The sequence below is a fragment of the Squalius cephalus genome, assembly GCF_949319135.1.
Source record: "Squalius cephalus genome assembly, chromosome: 7".
In the NCBI taxonomy this organism is placed as follows: domain Eukaryota; kingdom Metazoa; phylum Chordata; class Actinopteri; order Cypriniformes; family Leuciscidae; genus Squalius; species Squalius cephalus.
The window spans coordinates 26,185,887-26,206,890 of record NC_137128.1 but is presented as its reverse complement, the minus strand read 5'-3'; the positions used below and the strand labels follow the sequence as shown (position 1 = coordinate 26,206,890).

At 36.0% G+C, this 21,004-nt stretch overlaps 1 protein-coding gene across 1 annotated transcript in view; it reads left to right on the top strand.

Annotated features, from left to right (window-relative positions):
- The first annotated feature begins 928 nt into the window (after positions 1-928).
- tgfbr1a (transforming growth factor, beta receptor 1 a) overlaps positions 929-21,004 on the top strand; it is a 40,599-nt gene continuing 20,523 nt past the window's right edge. The window contains exons 1-2 of the mRNA XM_079877612.1: positions 929-1,096; positions 17,802-18,035. Coding sequence (XP_079733738.1) covers positions 973-1,096; positions 17,802-18,035 — 358 coding nt within the window. The 5' untranslated portion in view covers positions 929-972. The remainder of the gene's footprint in view (positions 1,097-17,801; positions 18,036-21,004) is intronic.

Below are 21,004 nucleotides of genomic sequence, written 5' to 3'. Positions count from 1 at the left end.
CACTGTATGTGTATAATATGACTTTGCGCTAAGCTTGGCACACATAATATTTTAGTTACTCTTTGCAAAGCTGAACCTTGCTGATGCCAAGTTTTCTCTAAAATGTATCTAAAATGTTTTAGCTTAGTCTTAATAACCAATCATCATTGGCCTCATTCTAGTGCATTCCATCATGTCATTGCCTGTTTTGTATGTCCGCCAAAGAGACTAGTTTACTGAAATGGTTCAGTTCTACCAACAGGAAAGAGGAGTTTGCTATAGAGCACTAACCAACCACAGATAATAGCTAGCTGCTCTTCAATCTCTGCCTTCAGGCTGTCTGTCTGCCCTGGCTTGTTTCATTCTCAGGACATATAGTTACGTCATTTCTGGCCACATACAGCCTCATCTCGTTCACAATAATGATTAAAAATCTTTCTCTTTCTTATGTCTTTACACTGCTCCACCAAAGATGCATCCGAAGCAGCATAAGTATCACAAAAAGGTGCATTTACAGTGTTTAAACTGTTTAATGCTGCATAGAGGCATCATAAATGCAAATACATTTGCATGTTATGGTATTAATGATGTAAATGTATTATGTATTTTATTACATAAAAATTATATGTATATATAAACCAGCTAAGGCCAGCAAACCATCTTAGGCTGCTAAAATATGCTTTTTCAGTGTGTGTAATCTTATTTTTATGTTAAAAAGAGAGAGAGAGAAAGAAAAATGACATGAGTATCTGATTACGGTTAGATTGACTTAAGTATTTTGAATCCCTGATCATGAAAGCTGCATGTGGGATGATCAGATCGTTTTTGTAACAACATTCACAGGACTTATTCTCAGTAGTTTTGAGATACAGCTGAACTCCCCGGCTAAACTGAGGCAGGCTAACGACGAGTGATCAATGTGGGCGGAGCATATTTCTCCGTGCTGACCAATCAGAGCGCTCCCTTTCTCGAAGCAGAGACTCGACTACTTGAATGTGTGAGGAAAAAACTGACCAGTCCTTAAGAATGATCTATACCACGATGGACGCGGGAACGTTACTTTGCCGCTCATTGCTGCTGGCTGTACTTGTATTCTCGGTGACCCAAGAGACGCGAGGTAAGTGCGTGGGGCTGTAACACTTCTTAGTTTCCCCTCGTCTGCATTTCTCAAGTTTTATCCGCGCGCGTTTCCTTTTTTTCACAGTCAATACTACCTAGGGGTGTTCAAATATGGCGCAGATCTTAGAAAGCCGCGCTGGCATGAACGTTTATTGTTTTTTTTTCTGTGCCGTGACATCAGTTTGTGAGAGTGTGCGTTTTTCGGACGGGGAGATGGAGTGACTCGCGCATGCAATCGGAGCACCGCGCGAGGTTTGGATATCGCGACCCAGTATTTATTTACCATACTTCAAAGCTCCTGTTAATTTATAACAACCTCTAGATCAAATGTTGAGTCATCTGAAACTGTTGACAAGATCTGCTTTCATGAGCGAGATAAACAGCGGTTTACTTTCAGTCTGTTTCACGCCTGTTCCGCATGTGTTTTGTGATGATGGACATTTTTTCTTTCATTTGACGACATTTAAAAACTCTATCGTAAAATGCCAGACTCTTTCTTAGTTTTAGGACATATCCTTGACCGATATACCCGCACGAGTGACATCGAATGCTTCATGTATAGGCATCTAAGTTATGTGGAGATTGTGGACTGACAGAAACCCTGTTTTACATGTTTACGTGAGTTGTAATAACAGATCGGACTATTTCTGTACGTTACAAAATATCATAGGCTATTCTTAACAGATGGCGCACAGAATACCAGCTGATATTTTCCATCCATTATTTTTAGTTAAGTAAATGTAACATGACTGAACGTCAATGGATGCAACAGTTTGTTTGTTAGAGGCGTTTTCTCGTGTCCCACAACAATACACGCGAGGATACAAATGACACTTACGGTTTAAGCCTTTCACGAATGCTTTTGTGTAGAACACACGCCATTCAAATGTTTTTATGTGTTTTTTATATGTGTATTTATTATTATAACATGACGAGGCTAGTTTGTATTCAGACTGTTCATTAAATGCAGCTGCGTTCCTTCACGCAAACAAATGCCTTTACTTCAACCTGTTGTTTTTCATTCATTCAAAGCATGAAGGAGTTTTAACTAAAGCAAATTCAACATAAAACATATTTTATTCCTACATCCAACATTAACAAGGGATATGATAAGATAGGGATTAACCTAACAGAAGAAGAAGGGAGGAAAAAGGGAGATGAAAACATGTTAACAAATAATGTCAAACATGGTGTTTTGATTTCTTATTCATAGACGTTGAGATTGTAATTATGTGTGTATTTACATTTATGAAAGTAAATGTAAAACTTCCCAAAACACATAAAGGTTCAATTGTTCTTGTGTTACCTGTGCCATGCATGCATGTAACTGAGATGTCCTCTATTCATACTGTGATAGGAAACATCGTATATTTACTCCAGCTCTCCCTTCCTCTCCCATCACTGTGCTTCCTCTGACACAAAGATTTATTGTTAATAATACAGTCTCTTCCTGAAATATCAGAAGGAAAATAGTTTCAGTTTGTGTTTGCGGAGTTGTGTGAACTGTGGTTTTAAATTACAGGTAGTGTTTGTCTTTTGTCTGAATCTTTTACCTGCTTCCATTCATGTAGATTTTTTGTTCTTGTGCAGATTCGCAAAAACAGATTGAAAGTCAAAAGAGAAGAAATGGATCTTCTTACGTGGTAGTATCACCTGGCCCGATATATGGCAACATTTGAGCTTGATCTATAGAAATTGGTGTACAATATTTTAAACATAATAATAGGGATGTAAATGCCTAGAATTTAAGTTCATCTTTAAAAACACGCACAATTCAATGTAATATTTAGCAAATCTAAATCTATTTATTGTAAATCTAAAAATCGATCTATTTTTCAATAGTACTGTGCATTAGGCTATGTTGTGCTGCCTAAACTGTAGCATTTTAATTGGTTGATTTTAGTATTTAGGCTAGTGTTTTATTTAACACCAATTTGCACAAAATAGTATATAGGCTAATTTTAACATCGGCCATTTATTAGTTATTGACCACAACATGAAAATATCAGCCAAACTTTTAATATTGTTAGTACGCTTTTGTACTTATAAAATGCCAAATGCCAATATTTTGGCCTCCCCTTTGTGAGCTGTACATCTGTTTTAGAGGTTGACCGATAGTAGTTTTTACTGATAATGATATGGTTGGACCGCACTGGCAGATAACAATTAACCAACTGATAGTTTTTTACTGAATGACAACAAAATACTCCAAAGGGATTTTCACAATTGAAATAGTTAACCTGGGTCATTCTAAACTCCAGCAAAACCAATCAATCGGTCGACTTCTAATCTGTACGATACAAATTAAAATATAGGCTACTAAAGTTTTTGTCTACTTGTTTTTGTGTCTTGTGTAATTGTAAAGCATAAAGTGTACATGCTGTACCACATCATGCATCTCTAAAGATTTGTCTTTGAGAGAGACCTAGTTTTGAAAGCTGCATCTTCCTCTGGAAGACTGCGTTCTAACAGCGCTACAAGGATGGGGTTTGATTCCTCAAACCACATTCGAAGGTAGTCCAAAACACATGGGACCACATTGCTGTTCTGTTGTATCTCAATTATATTTGAGAGCAACAGTGAGTTTTTTTTTTTTTTTTTTTTTCTATTTTCATTGATGACTATGTAATGAGTCATGAATTCCCCTTAATGAAATCCAATCACAAGTGGTCAAAGAAGATGCATCTGAGACTCAGCATGTGTAAACAATAATGTCTTTTGGCTGGCCAGATCAAATCACCCAGTGGGCCCCATCATTGCATAGATTTCATTCTAAAAGTATGCATATGCACAAGTGGCAGATTTTGCATAGCCTATACTTACAAATGTTTTCAGATTTATAAAAATATACATAGCCTATGCCATAACTTGCACAAAAATAGTACATTTTATAAATCCCAGCTGGAGATTATGTGTACATGCACAAGCTTTATTTTTTTACTCTGAAATCCTAGAAATGACATGGAGCTTACGACACCTTTTTCACATCTTTATTATGCATAATCTCATCTGTATATAATTTTCATATGCATATTGCCATCCAGACACATGATACTGGTACTAAAAAAAAATTCTTTATATACATTTTTTAAAAATATATTTGATGTATTTTTTTCCTGTAAATTATCTGAATATCCTTTAAAAAGGAGGCAAAATTGTATAATATATTAAGACTTGTTTTCAGAGAATGTATCTTGATTAGTTCTATTATTCTCACACCACTAGCAGATTGTTTTAACTTTATTGTAAATTATTTCTTGCAGTATTAAAAACAAGTCTTTTTAGACTTTTAAGCTTTTGAATTTTTACAATTGAAATGTGCACGACATACTGTTTCCTTCATATTTGACTTCACAGGGGTTAACTTTGCAAACAGGGTTCAGTGGGACACTCCCCCTATTTTTACCCATTTTTCTGTGCATTACTGTGTGGTTCTGCTCATTCCACCAATAGCACACCTGTGTGGGACAGAACAGTACACAGACATCAGATGAATCCAGGCCCCCATTCACAAACTAATGGTCCGTTTGACTACCAGATGTGTCTGGCAGTGCCAGTTTCATTATACAGTCTGATAAAAACAATTATTTTCAACCTTCATTCTGACCCTCTGTCAGGAATGATCCATTTTTAAGGGGCGGCTCATTGATTGGCTAACATCATTGCATGGGAAACTATCAATGCCCACTCGCTATTGCATGTCAGTAAGTGTTGTGAAAACATTATCCATATAAAACTGTTATTTACAGACAAAGCATGATGAAATAATTTACTTAAGGTTTGTGATGCAGGCTAGAGTTCTCAACGGGCCCGAAAATTACAACCCGACCCGACCCGGCCCGTGGCTTTTAAAGCCCGGACCCGATGTAACCCGACACATCAACGTGAATTATCTGCCCGAACCCGGCCCGCGGCCTGACGCCGCGTCGGATTTGTTTTCCTCATACACGTATTATCATGACCAGCAGACGGGAATTCAAATCAACCTTTAATGTTCACGCCTTTTAACAATACAAACAACTGAAACAATAAACTTATATATAAAATATATAAATAGGCTGTAGCAGCGACGGTGTATTCACCTGTGGCAAGTTTACTTTTCACCAACTACATCTTCTTCTCTCCAGGCTAAAGGCGTGCGCGTGCATCAGGTCCGCCCCCGCCCTTCTCCATGATGCACGTTGCACGCAGCAGCCAGACTTTCTTTATGGTGAACAGCTGCGATGATTAATATGTTGTTTTTTTTTTCACTGAGCGGAAAAGATAAGCCCGAGGTCCGACCCGACCCGAGTCATTTGATTATATTTTCGACCCGAACCCGGCCCGAACCCGCGGGTCCCGTCGGGTTTGTCGGGCCGACCCGACCCGTTGAGAACTCTAATGCAGGCGCTGTCAGATCCAATAAACCCCTTTCACACAGAGCGTTGATCCCAGAAAATTGCCATAAAATTGCTACAGTGTCTTCTATGTGAACACAAACACGTCACGGGATTGATCCCGGGAAAAATCCCTGGCTGGGGACCTAATAAGTTTACATTGCCGGGATCAGTCCCGGAACACGCCCTTTGTGAACAAAAGGCAGGACCAATGCCGAAAGGGGTGTGTCGTAGTGATCACAGTGACGTAGTGAGCTTACATTTACATTTACATTTATTCATTTAGCTGACGCTTTTATCCAAAGCGACTTACAATTGCTATATATGTCAGAGGTCGCACGCCTCTGGAGCAACTAGGGGTTAAGTGTCTTGCTCAGGGACACATTGGTGTCTCACAGTGGATTCGAACCCGGGTCTCTCACACCAAAGGCATGTGTCTTATCCATTGCGCCACACCACCCCAGTGTTGTGGAATGGTACGCAATGCGATGCTAGTTTATCATCGAATCAGAAAAAAAATGCACAAGTGTGGTTTCTCGAGAGAAATTGCAGATCATAAGCAAACTTTGACGCTGTGGAGAGTCGAGACATTTCACGTCACATCCTAATTTCATGTGTCTTTATGGGATCTTTACGGGATGTGTGTGAACGCACGCACAGATTCCAGGAAATCACTGGCAGTGTGAATGAACCAAAATCAAACGATCCCGGGACAAATTCCAGGACACATTATCAGTGTATTTTCCGGGATCTCTGTGTAAAAAGGGGCTACAGTTGGGTGCTTCATCTTTCAACAAATGTTTCTTTGCGAACTCTCCATTACACTGTGCCTCGCTCTCAAAACAAAATGCTCCGAACAACAAACATATAATCCTTCAGCGTGATCCGGGATGTCATTAAATTACAATAGGCCTATGTTTTAATTAAAAACGTTTCTCATCATGGCTTCGAAAACGGTCAGGGATTACTGGAATCACTTGATAAAGTAGATGAAAGTACAGTTAAGTGCAAGATGTGCAATATCATATACAAAACATTATAATGAGAACACTATAGAATGTTGTGAATTCTTTGTAATTGAATTTCAGCGCATTGTTACGGGAAGAGTGCATCCACAACGGGACTTTCAGGGCTAGCATGTAGGCCTAACTTTGTTCAAGTTCACTTAATTTTGCATCCTTTTAGTGCAGATACAAGTTGTAATGGTATGTTAATGTTGTCCATCTAAGACATCTGATTAATCTCATATGTGTCATATAGAACGGGCTTCAGTTTACGTTTTAATTTACTCTTCAGCTTCACTTTATGCAGCTATTACTTTTTCGAAAACATTGGGTTATTGAAAATCTAGCAGTTCTTTTTCTAGTCATATTTTCATATTTTGATAGACATTCCATGTCATATTTGTATTTGTCAGCAATAATTTTCATAACAGTGTCTCAATTAAAAATATTTTCATTATCGCTGATACTGAGTACTTGAGTACTCGAGTACTCATTTTTGAGATCTGTCAGTACTCGAAATGAAAAATTGACAAAAATGCCCATCCATACTCATATGTGAATTGGGTATTCATCAGGTATTGACCAAATGTAGTTCATCATGGAATGTGTGCTAAAATTTCACTATGTGATTTTAAAATAAAAATGTCTTATAATTTGTGTCATCATCTACTGATCATGGCAGTGCAGTTTGTGATGTTACTGGCAGCGTGAAAAAAATGGCAGTGTTAGGACAGTTATAATGTTATAACAGAGACTCTTTTCTCAACTTGTCAACTCAACTTGTGTCCTCCTTACTCTGTAAAATATGACCATGGTTTCCTTTAAAAAATAAAATAAAATTAAGACACTCCCTCTAGGGTAGAAATTCTTGGGCCAAAAACACACCCCAGTTAACATCAAATCCAGTGATTAATGAGTAACCTCCATGGACACTGTCACTGATGGACTGAGATGAACCTTTGCTAAGAAAAATCCATAAAGAGCGGAGGTGGTTTGTGGTTTACAGTGAGATTCGTGCATGCCTGAGCATATTCTCTCATGTAGAAATAGCAGCGGAGGGTCAACATGAATGTTTACAGAGCAGGTTATTGACTCGTACCATGCTTCAGACAACAGCAAATAAACTGAAATTGAATTCTCAGAAAGCCTTTCATTCAACAAATTAACAGCCAATGATTGTTCTTCCATTCAGTCAGCAAATATGCCTTTTCAGACTGAGGTTACACTGATTGAAAAGATAGTCGTCGGTGGGCCAGAATTGGGGTAGGATAAATTCTAGACTTCTGAGTAGTGTTCTGTTTATTTCCCTCGTCATTGTTTTGGTCATATGGTTAAGGATCGAGTGTCAGTTTGTTGTAGTAATCTGGATTAAGTTGGTGGCGTTGCGCTGCTGTCTTTCTGAGTGTGACTCACAGCAGGCGACTGATTTGGCCCCATAATGTTCTCCAAACTTGGCAGCTTAGGAAGTCTGACTCCTTCCTCCAGACAAGCTGAATGTGCGAATGACTAAGGATATGTGTTCTCTGAACACAATTTAGTGTCTTTTCTGCCCCTTGAAGTATTTTTATTATCTCTGTCACAATATTAGCAGAACATATGTCAGACTTGGAAGTTGGAATAATAAAAACTTTACTTGTACGCCCTGCTGAAAAAAAAGACATGCTGAAACTAGCCTGACCAGCTGAAAAGTGTCTGAAACCCTTCTAAAACCAGGCAATAGAGCAGCCTGTCCAGGCTGGGGGATCAAATTAAACCAGGAAACCATCATAGGCTGGTTTAAGATGTTTTTCAGCAGTATAATAATACCTCACTTCAGAAAACCCAGACCACTTTGAACACTCCCAAACACTATAGTTTAACAGTTTGAGGTCAGTAAGATTTGTAATATTTTTGAAACGAGTGCTTTCTTTTCACCAAGACTGCATTTATTTGATCAAAAATACAGTAATATGGTGAAATAATAAAATAACTGTTTTCTACTTTAATGTATTTTAAAATGTAGTGTATTCTTACAGCTGATTTTTTTTTTTTTGTAAGTTGCTAAATAAGAATAATTTCTAATTATTATCAATGTTGAAAACAGCTGTGCTATTATTGGGAAACTGGCAGTTTTTTCAGGATTCTTTGAAAGCTCAAAAAGGATCAGAGTAAAAAATATTTTGTAACATTATAAATGTCTTTACTTTCACGTTTGATCAATAAACGCATCCCTCCTGAGTAAAAGTATATATATATTTTTAAATCCAACTAATCCCAGACAGTAGTGTATGAGAATAAGTGTTTGTCAGGTGAGGTTCCTTTATCTTGTTTTTGTGGTCTGTGACTAGTGAGGCAAACCAGTTGGAGTGGAAAAGGGAAATGACATGCTGTACAAAAAGTTGATGCAAAATCCACAGTTTTATTGGAAGGTGCTAAAATATTTACAGCGCAGGAGAAAACAACAATAAACAGCAACAATGTGCTAATTTTAGCTAAACCAAATGGCCCAAGCTCGCAACACTGCTCAGTATGAGGTTTCTCCTAGTCCATACCCAGAACTGAATTATTATTTCTTCTTCTTCTTCTTCTTCTTCTTCTTCGTTTGTTTTTATTGGTGGTTGGATTCCTTTCAGCCAGCAAGCCTATTTATAGGCTGAAGCCCCACCTACAGGGCATACCAACAACAGGAGCAAACTAAAAAGTTTGTAACGATCAAATTAAATAATATAAACACCCAACACAACACTTAAACCCTCCAAACAGCTAATACAACAACCATTAACAGAGAAAGAGTTTAACAACCAATTAAATGGCAAAAACAACTGTTTCTAAAGTCTCCCCCCTCTGACCTCACATCTAAAAGGTAGCTTCCACAGGAAGTGATGTGGCTGTTTAACCTAGATTATGGGTTTGGTTGTACAGAGTATGAACTGGGAAGTTTAACTGCAATAAGATTTGTGGGGAAAATAAAGGTAATTCTGATAAAAAGTGTTCTGGAATTCTGTTCTTTAAAAAAAAAATGACAAACCAGTGAAAATGGGTGTATGTTAAGTCCAAGTTTATAGAGTCAACAGGTTAACCTGTGACGGTCTGATTCAGATCTGCATGTCTGTGTTGTGTTTTGTTTTGTTTACCATCTTATATATTTCCTGTGCTATTAAAAGAATGTGATCCTGCCTTTCCAGTCACCCAGGATGGAAACCTGCTTTAATTTAGTGTTTAGTACTAATGGAAATGCCAGCACACTCAGTTATTACTCATTACACTGGCATGGCTGTCTGGACACGCCCACTTCTTCTTTTTCTAGCCTGATGCATTTTCAATCCTATCGCAGTAAGTGAGAGAATGCCCAGCCATAACATGAGTTCCTTATCTTGTTTAGTCTTTTAGTACATTTAAACAAACATCATCATTCATCCAATGTTAACCCTTGTGTTGTGTTCAAAACCCTATAACACTTGTGATGTTCCCGGTCAAAAATGACTGGCCTAGAAAAACCCTAACCCTAGCTTATAAATCACTTGTTATGCTATATTATCACCCAATATTGGATTCATTCTTTTTGGCAACTTTTTTTCTTTCAATTAGGACTAGTTTTATATTTCTATTTGCATCTGATTAATCGTAGGCCTCATTTATCAGAAAGTAGGCATCTCATTTTTTTGAGTAAAAAAAGCATTATTTTTGAATAATATGAAATAAATATGAAAAAAAATTGCACTGTTGATCACACTGTCTACTTAAATGTTTCACCAGGAAGTTTGTTTTGAAAAACTTTTATTTTGTAAAAAAGAGTCACACTTGTGAAAATAAGAAAAGTTTAAAGAAAACAAGTTGACAAAAAGATTGAATCCAATCTTGGGTGATAATATAGTATAATGAGAGATTTATAAGATATTTTTTGTAAATTGTCAAAAAAACATTTGAGAAGTAGTTATATATTTTGTGAACAAAGTCACTAAGTTTTAGTCAATGCAATAACATTAACTAGTATTTTCGGGGAAAAGAAAATCTTCGGGTCAAAATGACCCAAACGCAACATGAGGGTTAAATGAAAAAACACCTTGAATAAAGACAATTTAAAAGCAAGAGTGAAAATATAGGGCATATAATATATTACAATGTGTCCTTTTTTTAAAACAAACAAAAATGTTAATAGATTACATACCTGCATTAATATTTTACCATGTTTTATAAGCATTGTTGTAGTGGTGAGGTGAGGTGACTCTATTATTAGAGTGATTAATATGATTTTTAAAGGTAACTGAATGCAGTGGGTTTAGCATGTGCTGCAACTACACACTGAAATAAATTATTTGTTGAATTTAATAAAAAAATGTATCGTAAGTGGTTGCACACAATTGATTTTAGCTACATTTAAACAAATGCATTTAGTTGAACTTAATCAATTTTAGTTCAACTTAATGCTTTTGTTTAAATGTAACTAAAATCAATTGTGTGCAACCACTTACAATAAAAAAAAAAAAATTAAATTCAACAAATCATTTTTTCCAGTGCAGTTGCTAAGCGACAAAAGTAATTGATTCTTTTTTTCTTTTTTTTTCTTTTTTTTCGTTGCATTGTAAGTATGGAGATGGACCAAAAAAAAAATCAATTGTGTCATGGGCTTTCCATCAGAAAACAGATTAACAAATGTAAACCTAAACCAATCCTTTAGTTAGCTAGGTTGTTTGCTGAAAAAAATTCACCATTTGTTTTGTTCTTTAGGTGCGTGTTATTTAAAATTGAATCAATAATACATAATGTGTTGTATAAAGGTGCCTACCAATTCCCATCCATTAACTAATGCAGAAAACTGCAGAGGCCTCCATAGTGTATTATGTCAATTATTAATGGCAGCTTTTGATTAAACCTTTTGAAATTGGTTAGTCAGAATCTCTCAACTGAACTTACAGCTTCATTTAGATGAGTGACTGTGACAGCCCACAGCATATATTGCATACATAATGACCCCAGTGAGTGCAGAGTGAGACTTTGTTCGACTTTTCTGCTCCTTTTGTCTTCTCTCAGGGAATCACTTAATTGGAACATTGTGTGATGTAAAATCTCTCACCTATAATCAATTAATGTAGAAGTTGGCAACATGACAGGGTTTTTCTCCAGTCGGGCCAACAAAACTCTGTGTGTCAGACTGATGTCAGATATATTAATGATTTTTTTTCTTTCTGGGTCATATTCACAAAAGTCCAGTTACAAAAAAATCCTTATTTGTTACTTGAAAATGAAATTAACATAAACTTAAATAAAATAAAAATATATAAAAATGTACTTTTTATTTGAGAAAAAAAAAATTACAAACTATAAAGACATTTACAAACATTAAATAATACAAATGACAAAACAACAAAATGACAAAAAAAAATTTCAAATGAAAATGGAAAATATTAATAAAAGCTATACTAAAATCTCAGGGATACTAAAATAACAACTTTTAACTTTATTAAACATTTAAAATGACTTTTCTTGAGAATGTTTGTTTGACTTGCTGGTGATAAAAAGGCAATGCAATTTTGATGCATTATCTTCTCAGAACTTAAAGTTCAAGTCAGATCTAAAGTAAATCCTTTTTCAGTCTTTTTTCCTTAAAATAAATATCTTAATAGAACTAGCCTATTTAATTATTAATTAATTATTCTGACTGTTTGAGTTAGGACTCTTCTTATATTAAAATTAATAGTGTTAACATTAACATGCATAGTTATAATTATATTGAGGGAAATAATATCACAATAGTTATCGTTTTGTCTCCCAGCCCTAGTTTTATTTACTTACCTACATGGAGTTCTTAAACATTAAATGAAATTAATTCATTTAAACATTAAACAGAAATTTTCTTCTGTGGAATACAAAAGGAGATATTTTGAAGAATATCCTCTTTCCAATAATGAAAGTAAAAAAAACGATAAAAGCTCCAAAAGGACAAATACATTGACTCATGCGCTAAAGCCATACGATAGATTTGTGTGAGGAACAGACTTAAATTTAAGTTGTAGTTCACTAAATATTAGAGATGCACTGAAATTTTGGCTACCGATAATTTCCAGCCGAAACAACAATTTTTGGTTTCGGGTTGAAATTGTTTTGAAGGGCCGAAATCATTGACCGAAACATTGACATTTAATTAGCGCTTCTCCAATGCTGTATTTTGACTGTTCAGAGTCTAATTCGTGCACACAAAGTGGATAAACTGCAAGTTAATGTCAGCTGTGTGGACTCTAGGGCTGGGGTGACAATATCAATTCCTCGATTTTAAATCACTAAACATTACCTGTCATGATAATCGCAATAAGATTTGTGCTTTGCTACTTTTTTTTTCACATCTCTTTGACCTAGCATACACATAACACATTATAGACTTCTCTAATTCCATATTAGGCTGCATAGATTAGGTCAGCCGGAACCGGGAACACTTCCCAAAAATCTGACGAAGGACCTTCGCCTGGACCCGATGTCAACGCAGTGCTGAAGTGCCAACTAGTCTCTCCCTATGGAGGATCCCTTTCCCACTCTACAGATAAAGCGTTGTCGGGAAAATTCGTTTCGTGTACCTACCCCGAAGTGACAACATAAAATAAAATTCTGTATCAAAACTATAAGGAAACACCAGTACTTTGTTTAGGCTTGTTCTGTAGGGAATTCCAAACCTGCGCACATATATTCAAACACACATAACTATAGAACCATTTCTTAATGCACATGTGAACGCCATCAGCGCTTCTCACGGGTTCGCGTTTAAATTCTATGTAGAGAGAATGGTGTCGTCTCAGCGGCCCCTAATTTAATAACAAATGATCGTTGCAACGGAAGCGAGTCAATCAAAACTAACTTTAGCTGGAAAATAACTTTATTAAAGAACCACTATAAAGCCAAAACAATCTCTATTACCTTAAATTATACGTTTGTCTCTGTAAAGCTGCTTTGAAACAATCTACATTGTTAAAAGCGCTATATGAGGATGACTTGACTTGACTTTTAATATGAAACAGTTTTACAGATTTTATCACGAAATTCAATGAATAAATGTCATTTTGGCACTCCTTAATATGGCGCGACAGATCACTCGCTGTAGCCACATCAGTTCAAGCGGCAGCACGGATCAAGCACACTAAATAAACTTCAGAACAGTATGTTGAAAGATTTAGAATGACTTAGTGAAATGTATAATGAGTCATGTATCCTAATCTCTCAATCAGTGTTTCAATTGCAGATTTTTTCAGTTATGTAAAATTCATGAAATTAATTTAAAAGTCTTATATTAATACAGTTATACAAAACGGTTTCGGTTTTGGCCCAGAATTTTCATTTTGGTGCATCACTACTAAATATCTTGACGTATTGTCTGATTCATGAATGAATCTTTCTTTTGAGTCTTTTCTGCAACGGTTTAACAGCAAAAGGATTGTCAGTGAATAACAATTTTTCTGTGTTCACTCCGCAAAGCTATGGAAGTCATGAGCTATATGAAGCACATTTATGATATTTTGATGGTTGTTTTGTGTCCTTTTTGAAGTTTGAAAGCTACAGTTCTGATTCGTTGCAGTGAAATGCAAAAGAGCAACCGGCACATTATTCGAAATATCTCCTTTTGTGTTCCACAGAAGAAAGTCGTAGAGGTTTAAAAGTAATAAGTTAAATAATGACAGAATTTGCTGTTTGTGTGCTACCCTTAAACTTTTTTTTTTTTCTGCCTCTTTTAAATTCCAGTCATTTTACCACATTTTGGTAAATGAAGTGCTGTTGTGAAGCTTTGTCTCTTTTTCTATTTCTTGAAATGTTGGTCCAATTACCACTGAAGTATGATTTATTTATTTATTTTCTTCCTCCTGTTTTTCTTTCTAAACAGGCTATTATCTGCATCGTGAATCTATGACTGAATCTATGATTATTTCCTGTGACATGTTAGCAAGCAAAAGAGAATCGCTTACCCAATAAAAAAATTGCACTGTAATTAAGCCAAAAATAGAGGTTTATAAGCAATACAGAAAATAAGTGCAGGACACTCCCAAAAAACTTGAGAACACAACATTCTCAAAAGTGATCTTTGTCATTTACAGGTAGACATTGTAAAATATAATATCTTACGAGGACTGATTATGAGTTAATGTAACATGAGTGTCAGGGTTATGTTTTTTTTTTTTTTTTTATCCGTTTCCCTGTTTTGTTCATGTCTGAGTTTCACATGTTCCTTTGTTCAGTTTCCATGATTATTAGTTCATTGGTTTCAGCTGTGTGTCATTTATTAGCTCTTTTCAGTTTGTTATTTAAGCCTCACCCTTGCCTTCTCTCTTTGTCCAGTCTCTGTTATGTTGAGATGTGTTTGCACTGCTTGTATGCTTGCTTTTTGAGTAAGAATTAAACTTATTAGTGTTTTCTGAGTCTTCTGTCTTCAGCTTCCCTGCATGCATTGTTACAATGAGCTTCAGTGCATTTAATAAAAGTCATTTTAACATCCTGCTGGTGCTCCAGAGATCATGTTTATCATAATGCTGAGCGTCATATCAAATACACCAAAGAAGAATGTTCATTCTACATTCTTAATTATACCACAACTGAAGTCAAAGATGGCACTAGATATTTATACGGTATGCACAGCCTGTGCAAAAAACGTAACCATTTTGAACGGCATTTATACTAAGCGATAATTGTTTTTATTCAACCCTTCTGCTGCTTTTCAACTGCATCTTTATTACTCTGAGTTAAGGATCTTGACAGTGATTTCAGAGGTGTGAAAAAATTGCATCAGGACATAAAGCTGATGAAAGCAACAGTCTGTGGGGAAGGTGTGTAAGGGGAGGATGTGATTTTTAAATGAAATCTTTAAATGTATTGTTAGTTCTCTGCATAACTTGTGACTACCATAACATCCTAAAAGTAAAGTTAGGGGATAAATCACCCACAAATGAAAATGCTCTCATCATTTACTCACCCTCAAGTCCAAGCAACATTGGACCCAATTGACTTTCACTGTAGGACAAAAAACAGACATTTTTTCCACAGAAGAAAGTCATAGGTTTGGAATCATTGACAGAATTATCTCTTTAAGTATCTAGGTGCATTCACTTAGATCTTAACCATACGCTACCATTCTTTAATAATTTTGAAAGAGGTATCTTGTGCTCACAAAGGCTGCATTTATTTGATCAAAAATACAGTAAAACAGTAATATTGTGAAATATTATTTTAATTTCAATTAACTGTTTTCTATTATTATTTATTTTTTTATGTAAGGCCGTGAGGGTGAGTAAATGATGACATAATTTACATTTTTGGGTGAACTATATCTTCAATGTTTTTTTTATTACGGTAATATGGAAATATTAAATACTTTTTTTAATGAAATGATACTCTAAATTCGAAACTAAAACTGGCAGTAGGTGACGGTAAATTTCAAAATGAGTAAGTCGTTAAATCATTAAGTCATTCATTAAGTCATTAATCAAACGGCTGATTCATTCAGGAATTAAGTAAATGTCTCTCTTTAATGGACCATAGAATCATTGCCTAACCCGATTGATTCAATCAAAACTTGGATTCAGAAACTAAGCACTGCTATGTGTTGCTCCGAGATGCACAACAGTTCTGCTCTGGCTTTACAGGTAATATTTTCATTAGCAAAATTTAGCAAAAGCAGAAAATATTGTGTCTAAACTATAATATATTATTAACTTATTTATTGAACAACTGTATAAAATAAATATCACATTTGCACTCGTGCTATTCGGGACACAAACAGCACTCGTGTGATATTGCTTAATCATGATATAAATGTCATGAAACAAAAACTCATACAGGGGCACTTTTGCACTGATATCTTGAAGTTTTGGAGCATTCTATAGGCTAAATCACACAGCGAGTTGTTGCTTTCTCAGAATGTGCATCTCTCAGCTTATTTCAGTTCCGAGTTGTCTTGTAACATGTATGCTCTGTTTAAGTTTAGTTTCACTGTGTGTTGGATCTGTTCCTGTTTGCCTGTGTGCCCTCTGCCCTAGTTTCGTAGTGTGTGCCAGTTTGTTCCCTTACTTACTGATTATGTTTACCTGTTGTTCATTTAGTTACCTCATTACATTACCTTGTGTATTTAAGCCCTTAGTTTCCTCAGTTCATTGTTCCGTGTCGTCTTAATGTAGAGTGTGTTGTGATCTCCTGCGATTTGGATTTCTTATTAAAGACTTTGAATCGGTACATGTGTGTTTTGACTAGAACACGCCAGGCAGAAACCTTTCGCTTTCTAGTTTGAAGCCTGGGGCTGCTTGAGGTTTGGCCGCTGCAGGTTTTGTGTCCTTGCATCTCCACAGCACTAGGCTTCAGACTTTGACTGGTATGGATAAGCCCAACTGGGAGCTATGCTGTCAGTCTCCTCTTCCTGTGTAATCTGGTTAACAGGACATGTGCTGTAATTCCAACCACATAACCACACTTGCAACATAGATAATCACGTACGAGAAAGGACTCCTCAAAGAAAACGTTTTTAAAAGAGACTACAAAACTACATCCCACATCAAAATTGAATTGCAAGATGATCTATTCACAAATTGTCATGAGTGCACTGCTTACTATAAAAGAGACGCATCATTCTTATACATTCTTATAGCTGTTGTTTAAGCTGAGGCGATTTGTTTGTCAGCATTTTGTTTCCATAGCACATTAACAAAACATTTTAATAACTTTTACAAATTATTATTAATACATTTAAAAAAATATATATAGGCCCAATGACAGTCTTAAGGTCCGAACACAGCACAAATCAGTCATCAATAAAAATCAAAAGCAGCTTCAAACACAGACTTTTAAAAAAACAACTTTAACAAAAAATATTGCTGCTTCTCATACCTGGGCTACCATCATTAATGTATGGTCCACAGGAGAAATATTAAGCCAGTGAATTAACATTTGATATACTGTTGCCAGCTTATGTTGAGGCAAATTCATCTATCGTCGTGTCTAAGACAAATTGCATGTGTGATATCCACGGGCTCGCCTTCTGGGTGAAATATTAATGCAACGTGACATTTTTCCAACTTATTTCCATGCCAACTCCATCTTTTCTCGCAAAATGATTGAAAAGATTATCATTCTCCGCGATTTATAAAATAAAGTAATTAATTAAATTAATGATCAAAACTGTAAACTATTGTTTCCCCCGCCCCGCATGATACTATAGTATAGATATACTATAGATATCACCGATCTCACAGGCTGACGATATGACTATGGAGCATATCACCCAACACTAATCTGCCTAGGACACATCCTGTACTGTTTAACAAGCTGACTATCTAAATGTATCCTAACCTGGAGTCTCTTTCTCTCTCTTTTCAATCAGGATTGCTGTGTTTTTGTGAGCGATGTGTGAATCGGACATGTAACACAACCGGCCTGTGTTATGCGGTCGTCGCAAAGTCTGCCGGACAGATCGTAATACAGGAGCGTCAGTGCATTCATCAAGATCAACTTTACCCACCGGACAGGCCTTTCCAGTGCGCCTCTTCCAACAACGGCCGGCAGCCGTACTGCTGCGACACTTACATGTGCAACAAGAACCCAAAAGTCAGCCCAGGTAAGAGAATAATGTGATCATGATGACTTTAGAGTGGGCTTTCAAGAGTTTGTGACTCTATAACGTCAATATGTCATAAAAGTGTCACAATACCCAAGTTCATATTTGGGTTGGGGTTATTTTGTCTGGCACAATATAATGATTTTACAATGACTTTCCATGTTGAATTTGCATTGTTTTTTTAGTGTGCATCCAAATCCTTTGTTCCACATGGCTTTACATCAGCTTAATTAAATAATTTTTTGTTGTGACCTTGAGCTTACAGACGTAAGGCCCATTGTGTCAATTATTTCCTGTTGTATATAAAAGATGCATAGTGTCCTGAAGTAGTCTGAAAACCTTGGGAGTGCACACTGGCTAATATGTCACAGATAGGGACATTTAGGAATGAATATAGAGCTCTCATGCTCTCACTTTACAATGAAGCTAGGGACACAAGTGCTTGGTTCTTCAAAGCTGGCTTTGTTGCTTAATTTTTTCATTAGTTTGAACCATATGTTTAGATTAAAAGAAATTGTGATGTGAGACTTTGATGTAGCCTACAGTTACAGTAATGTACCAGAGCTAACAAACTCAGCGAACTCATTTAGGCCTAACTCAGTGTTTTTTATTATTTTGCTTTTGCACAGACCTGCTCCTGAGCTCCCTTATTACTCTTAATCATTTTAGCTGTCTCCATTTTAGATTTTTACTAGGGGCTGCAGCCGCTGCACAGTTGTGAAAAACTTGTGAATTTCTCTTATTGTCATCACTGTTATTAAATCTGAATAGTAGGGATTCACAATATGTCAGCACAATAAAAAAAAAAAATCATTCATTTATTTATGGTTATTGGAGATTTATCAGTCAATATTTGACATTTTGTTGGGGGATAAAATAGTACTAAAGCTTGATTAATGTTTATTAATGTTGTTTTAATGTTACTGAAACTCCTCATGAGCATTTATTATGAGCTCTTATTTTATAGCAGTTACAAAAGTAATATTTATTACATTTATCTTCTATACTGTACATAAATTCAATTAAAGGGCACCTATTATGCAAAATCCACTTTTACATGGTGTTTGAACATAAATGTGTGTTGCCAGTTTGTGAACACAATCACCCTACAATGATAAAAATCCACCCACTCCTAAATTTTAAATCCCCATTAAATTTTTAAATCCTCATTAAACCAAAGCAGACTCATTAGGCATGCCTTTTTGATTCTCTGAGCAGTGTGACATCATACTGCACAGGCCCCAACCATGGCCGCTGACTGACAGTCCTGCATTACCATAGTTTCCACCCTCAGCGAATTGTACGCTATCCGCCATTTTCTCCGCACTGGAGCAGCTGTAGCGATCCTGGTGTTCTGTTGTTGGATGTAAGATTGAACAAGAGTCTTCATTTTCTCCCAACATCTGAGCCACTGAGGACGCAGTGGATTAGTTTTACTTTTGAAGGTCATGTGCCCCAAAATGTACCTGAATTCGTTTATGTCTGCTTAAATCATTTCCCTCCAGACTGCTTTGTGAACGAGGGGCAATACAAGGCAGGCTTTGCTAAAAAGTTGCTACTCAAGGATGGATCAGTACAAACTATCCAGCTTATAACGTTAGTCTCCGGTGCTATAAGTTACGGGTCAAGGCGGTAATGAAAGGTAGAGGGCGCACTTTATTACAGTTAGGAGTTGTTTTACGAATATAACTGTTAACCAGTTTATTGAGCACCCCCTGAAAAGGCATAAAGTCTGTTTATATTTGTTTACTGTTAGTTGTAACTTTATGGATAAGACTTTAATGCACACTTCTACAGTTTTATTCAGCTCTTATGGTGATTTGTTTGAGGTGAACGGACGTTTCATCTTTTGTGTGCTGTACAATAAACTTCATAAAACTCATTAGTAAAGTTTTGCCCATCATTTAGAGGTCTACTCTGCTACAACAGGCTTGTAGTGGAAAAGCAAGGTGACAACATAAGTTATAACTGTAATTAAACTAAACCATACCTGTTCTATCTCCATGCACAGCATATTCTCTGGCTCTGTAGGCATCATTGTCCGACTCCAGTTCGAACTGAACACTGCTAGTACAGTTTCTGACATTTTATTGCGTGAGATTATCCTGGGTTTTTTTTTTTGCTGGTGTGCCTTAGGGCTGCACGATATTGGAAAAAAAATTACATTGCGATATTTTTTTCCCAACGATATATATCGCGATATTGCGAGCCATCAATCCAGGCTAAAGTCAATAATTACCATTCCATGTTATTAATAATTTCACTAATAAGCAAGCTTCATTACAAGTAACAAAAAGGCCACTTAATATTTTATTCCAGAAACATATTTCTCTCAGAATTCGGTGAACGTTCTACGCAGGACCTAACGTTCTTCGGGTTCTAGGACCTGAAAAATTATGTTTTCTGTGCTGATTCAGTGACGTGTTCATGTAAACGGCACCTAGACCCAGCAAAAGTAATGATTAATAATATGTAAAATATTACAATGAGACATTTTAATTGTTTATTAATAAACAAGTGTTTTCTGTAAAGATGAAGTTGACAATATACTGACTCGCGATCTTCGCAGCAGTGATCGGGAGAAATGCACTTTCATACAGATTAAATATAGCTATATTTTTTTTAATGGTTCTGTTTAAAAGTAGAGATTTCTGTAGATAATAGATATATTTCTTTCTTTCTTTTTTTTTTTTTTTTAGGTGTGTGAGGCGAGTAGGCTACCTTTTACGCTGAGTTTCGGTTCATGGATCATAGCTTAATCTCGGGTTCAGGCGCTGGCTGCTATATTTAATTATTATTAATCATTATTAAATCCAGGAAATTGGATAATGAAATACTGATTAAAATTAAGATACAATTAATACAAAACGAAATTTGTTTTAAAGAAAGGCTTTGTGCTTTCTGTTTGAGGTCTCTGTGAAAGTTTTAAAGCAGTCTTTTAGTGTTGCTTTCATAACGGTCGCGTCCGT